Below are 6,080 nucleotides of genomic sequence, written 5' to 3' on the forward strand. Positions count from 1 at the left end.
CGTCTCCTACGGCTTCTACGGAGGAGAGTCGTCTTAAGATAAAAACACGGACGATCGGGTTTTGTAGTTAACCCACTCACCCTCGACTCGCATCCCCTCTACACGCGCCTTCTTCCCATCTCCCCTCCCCGCGTCATCCTATCCCTGATCCGCCGATGTATCTCCCTACTCCGTGCCGCGCTACCGGACTCTTACAAGCAACCAGCCTCGAGTCACCCCAACCCTTTTCCTCCGTCCACCCCATTCTCCTCGCCGCACGCTGCTCCGCGGATCTCTACGACTCGACGAAACTTTCGATTCTTTCGGGGGCAACCTTCACAACCCCCCCCCCCTCTCCCTTCCCATTTTTTTCCTCTCTTCGCCGACCGATACATCGCGTGTCGACCCGTTCGACGTTATCATACCGTTCACCCTCGGAGTACACATATTCCCCACCCCTGACGTTCCCACTGCGAGAGACAACAACAGGACCGACCTCGTGGTTTTTTACAGGACGGAGGGGGAAAGGTGGCCGTATATATTGTTTCATTTTTTGAACGTTTTCAGGCGCATCGATCTTCGACGACTATACGTTCCGTCCTGGTCACGCGCCGATGTGACGCACCGACAAGATCACTTTCGCCGCGTTTCTTTCCCGGATAAGCTTCACAACCCCATTACTACCCCATTCACAACGTGCATTACTGTCATCGATACTCTGATATTTTCCGTTGACGGATGGAATTCTTATTTAAGACATGATAGTGACAGTGATAAGTTAGTGTGAGATAAGAATAAAGGTCCGTTATATATTCCCGGGGGCGATACATGTGTATTTTCGACTTCTTGTTAAACATTCTATATTTTCTATATTTTCGTGAAAGATTAATGTCATATCTGTCAAGGATTTTATTGAAACAGTTTCGTTTCGAAAAGATACGGGTAAATTGTTTTAAAGTTTATATGAGAGTAGACAGAGAAAATTAGACACGCGATGATATGTATGTTGATTGAGACGAAGATACGGAGAATTCTATGAAAGATGTCGATGACAGATATTGCAACGCTATGTAAAAATTATACTGATACAACGACAAGAGGACATTAAAATATAAAAAACGTGAAATACAGTCTATTGTTAATTTATGGACAATCTATCTGTGATTTTATTTCATCTTGTAAAATTGTTTCCTTCGAAAAAGAATTGTGATTTTTTTTATGAATCTTTGTTCATAAGCTTAATGTGAAATCCGCAAACGCATGAAGTTTATAAAATATGAAGATGGAAAATATTTCCTATAAATAATATATTGGTAAAATCGTTTGTAGATTTTCAAAGCGGGTCACACTGTGCATTATGAACAAGATTTTGTAGAATACTAGATTCCACAGAAAATACTATATTATTCTTTTAGTTATCAACAAACATGAATAAATGTAAAGATAAACAATAATAACCTGCTCGTTATTGAAATATAATACAAAATATAATGAAAAACAGACCAAAGATGAGCTCGTCTTTGGTCAGATTTTCATTATATCAAATAAATATAATTTTTTAAATGTGATCCAAATAAAATTTTTTAAAATATAATTTACAGATTAAAAATATATGAAATTATAATCTTTAATATCATCAATATTAACCGTATATGTCTAAGAGATGAAAAGCTTTTTCGTTTTTGCATTTCTATTATAATAACAAAATTTCAATAAGGCAAAATTTTATAAGTTTTACACAATATAAAACAATATTTGGACAAACGGTAATTTATTTAGAAAAAGATGTTGCTTATAAAATACTGCAAAGCATTTATATAATTTGAATTATATAATTTGAAATTATATTGAGAAATAGCCAAGATAAAAAAACAATGTCTAATAAAATTAATAAGAAATTCTAAAAATTCGCACAAAGATATTAAACACCATAACTGAATTGACTAAATACTTAATAATAAATTTCTTCTTGGAGCATAATCACAAATAATCACAGATAAATTTCTTCTTGGAGCATAATCACAAATAATCACAGTCTAAAAAAAGTTGAGAATCATAGTTCATCTTGCAAAAATAAAAATAGGAATTAAGTCGAATGTAGGGGGAGAATAACAGAAGTGTAAATGAAACTTTTAAGAGGCAAAAATTGAAATAACGAAACATAAAAGAAGCATAAATGTCTCTTACATTTCGTTGTTTCACCTCTAGAAGAACTAGAAGCTTCATTTACGCTTCTATTAGTCTCCCCTTTATACATTTGACTTATGCTCCGATTTTTATTTTCGCCAGGGAAGAATACATATTTAAATATACACAAAAATGGGCTTAGATTTACAATGTGCTATCACGAAAAAAAAATTTTTCACGCTTAGCCCTTTGACTACGAGATTGCGTTAAGAGGAATGTTTAGTACATACGTATAATTCATTTTGCTAATATATGATTAACAAAAACTTTCTTATTTTTTCATTTAAAAAATTGTATTATCCTAACGAAAATTTAGTTAGAATAACCAAATTTTAGTTTGGACAACACAATTATTATTTCTAACCAAAATTTGATTGTTTTGATCAAAATTTGGCTAAAATAACCAAAATTTGATTAGAGGTTTGTTTTCTGTGGCTGAACTAGTGTACGCTTTTGAAACTTAAAGTGAGAAATGTATGATATTCGGAAGCGAGAAAGAGAGTTCTAGTGTAGACTAATGCAAGAACAAAAAACAGACCATAGGATAATCACATTTTGGTTAGAACAGCACCATTCATGAAAAAATAAGAAAGTTTTTGTTAGTCACATATCAACAAAATGAATGGCAGTATGTACATTTCTCTCAATATGTATCAATTTGGATGTCTGAGAGAATGACAGTATAATCGTTTATATTTATCCGAAGTTTGAAAAAAACTAATATCAATTTCAATTTAACAAAGTTGTTGTAGCTTTTAAATAACACGCCTCATTATAGTTAAAAGGAATCAAAATTCAAAGTATCTTCCGAAAACAGATGATATTCCAGTTTCGAATTCCGTAATAATTAAACGTTTCGTCCGAACTAATGGATGTGCGAATTCCGAATATCATAACAGGCCGGTATTCTAGAAACTATAATAGATAGACTTCTCTTATTAACTAATTTCCGGTCTCAAAGAGAGAGAGAGAGAGAGAGAGAGAGAGAGAGAGAGAGAGAGAGAGAGAGAGAGAGAACCGTGGATCCGCGGATGTATCGAAACAAATTTTTATGCGGGTCAAGCTTTTCTGCGCTTTTCGAAGCCGCCACCCCCACCCCTGGTTGTACACCCCACTACCGATCGACACTCATTTATACTTTTACCACCACCCTACCGCCCCTACCGTGGGGATTGTTTATGACACGATTCGTTTGATTATTAGCTGTTTATACGCGACCATCGATCGAACCGCTAACTGCACGCGGCATTCCGACAGCAAAACAGTTCCGCCGCGCGCTTTACTAAAACCCTTTCGCTCCAAAACCGGACTTTTTTTTCCAAACGCGTACCTGAACCGACGAAACTGGTTCTACTAGATTTTCCGTTGGACTTGGTTACTCTTTCTCGTGATCTTAGTTCAATACGGACGACTGCCCGAATAATATCTCAACAGTGTTCCATGGATACGTCATCGTTCATCGCCTTCATTAATTTTAAGTGTACGATAAAAATAGGATTCCTAAAACTCTTTTGGCTACCTGAAATACAGTGTCCGCGTGCAAATCTCTGTTTTACGCTAATCAGCAAAAAACAGGGAGTGATGAAGTATTTAATTACAGCACTGAATTCTTCTCTCAATTTTCCTAAGTTTTACTCCATTGATTATCTTTTTACTATAAAATTGAGAAATGTAAATCACAATTATATGCAAAAATTAACACGATATTCTTGAATAGTTATAAAAATACTTGATATAGTGAAAAACGATGCTTTCAAAGCGTTAATTGGATTTAGCGTGATTTTTGAGGTATTATTTATCACGGCGAATTGATATTCTCTAAATGATTGGTTATTTATATATTTCAGCTTATGTCGCGTTTGAGAATAGCTTCGGTGAGGTTTATGTTATTGATTTAAAAACGAATCCGCGCTGGGTCTGTCCCGACCTGTCGCGGGTTAAACGGCTGCCGTCGGAACAATGTTTGACATCTCCGCTTTTCTGGCTGACAGGAGCCGGCCATACCTACTGTCACGAAGATGTTTCCGATAAGTTTTGCCGAATTATCACGCGTTTCAAATTCTCTTTTATTCGTCAATGCTTTTGCGTTACATTGCAATTCTACTAGTATTTTAGAATTCAATTGATTGCATTTATCACACGCGGCTTGTTTAAAAATGGTTTTTTTTCTCAAATATATATCTATTATTACGCATTTATTACTTTATTCCCTATAATTGACTGAATTTTTTATTTACTTATTGAAACACTTGTACTCAATACTTCTATCAACACGATTTTTACGTAGAAATTTAAGTTTATCACGTAATTATGACACGACTGTCTCTACAGCCGAATTATTTAGATACATTATATCGGATTTGTTGTACTTATTCTTAGTATTATAATTTAAAGAAAATTTGTAACGTTATTTTATAATAATAAAACACATTTTTACACTCGTATTCTTTTTTCAATTATCGACGCAACATCACACAAAGTGATATCACAGAATAGCGCAAACTTTAGTAGCACTATTATTAATATATTTAACATCTCGAACGCGATTAGATCATTGAGGTATTCGACACCTAAATATCTTAGAGCGCGTTTATTTTAATAAAAAGGTATTCAATTATTTATTATTAGCGCTATTACATTACACGGTTTTTTACTTATCAATCGCACGATCATTTTTATTTCATTAGTCAGGAGCACCACGATCAAAGAGATACGGATCTCTCGCACGATCTTGTTGTCACTCGATGATTGTTTCGTCGTTATCGTTTTTTTTTTTTTTTTTTTTTACGAATTTCCTTTACAGTCGTTTGTTAACGCGAGCACATTTAGCACCAGCACATCACACCCGTCACCGTCAACATCACCACACGATCAGAAATGCCTCCTTCGCGCGGAGTATAACTAGCTTAAGGGGAAACGGCCCGCGTAGTCAGACACCGTGAGGAAAATAAGCGAGTGTTTCACTAGCGAAAGACGCGCCGTTTCTCGAGCAACGTATCCTTCTACTGAAAGAAAGTAAGTGCTATCACAAGGTTATTTAATTGTGTATAAAACCGTGTTCGCATGTGCTCCGCTTTAGAACACAAAACATTCCGTTTGTTTTCGTTTTGCCGAGACGCGAAAAAAATCAACGCGCGTCTCTATTTATCTCCACTTTTCGCGGGAATCTTATATCTTTTCTTTTGTTGTACTTGTGTCTCTTACATCACGTCTTACGTCAAGATAAGGCATATAATAACAAGAGAAAATCGTGATTTGAATAATAAAATTGAAAGAAAATCATAAGATAAAAGAATAATCCGTTTGTCGTGGTGAGAAATTCAATAACCTTCGTTTCTTTTTGATTCGCGCTAAAGTTTCGACGTCTTAATTTTCGCGAAAATAATCCGCGCGATCGAGAATCGAGATAGCGAAACGATTAACAGCCCGAACGATCGCTCCGCGTGCGATTCAAGAGAAGAGGGTCGTTGCATGAAACTCGAAACGACGCGCGGAAGGAGAAAAATGAAAAGTGAACGAGGAAGGGTGATGACGTCTCCCTTCGCTCGCTGATTGTCGGCACTCACCTGTTTGTTGCGCCGATCCCAAGGAGACAAGTTCGGAGGACGAGGACGGGTTAAGAAGATGTTCACAACATCGGCGCACTCGAAGCCGGCAGGTTGACGATCTTCTTCGATCCTCTCTCACTGCAAGCTCTCGGGCGAGCTTTTAACATCACAGTATCTAGTAAGTCGAGCCGCGTCGTTAACAAGTCCTTTCCCCGGCACCTTTGCTTCCCTTTCTTTTACTTCGTCGCGAAACTTTCCGTTTTTTACTTAAGAAGAAAAAAAAAGTGAGAACCGAACTTTTCGTTTTTTATTTCTAAATATATACGTTAAACAAATCGTTCCTTTTCTCGTCCTTTTCCTCGGCTC

The 6,080-nt window shown here is 36.4% G+C and overlaps 1 protein-coding gene across 1 annotated transcript in view; it reads right to left on the reverse strand.

The window, feature by feature from the left end:
• The window catches only part of LOC108764418 (uncharacterized), a gene marked incomplete at its 5' end in the record, with an annotated part of 81,691 nt that extends 75,936 nt beyond the window's left edge, over positions 1-5,755 (reverse strand). Inside the window, one exon of the mRNA XM_018512666.1 lies at positions 5,733-5,755. Coding sequence (XP_018368168.1) covers positions 5,733-5,755 — 23 coding nt within the window. The remainder of the gene's footprint in view (positions 1-5,732) is intronic.
• Positions 5,756-6,080: the final 325 nt, after the last annotated feature.

This window comes from Trachymyrmex cornetzi, unplaced genomic scaffold, assembly GCF_001594075.2.
Source record: "Trachymyrmex cornetzi isolate Tcor2-1 unplaced genomic scaffold, Tcor1.1 scaffold422, whole genome shotgun sequence".
Lineage (NCBI taxonomy): Eukaryota > Metazoa > Arthropoda > Insecta > Hymenoptera > Formicidae > Trachymyrmex > Trachymyrmex cornetzi.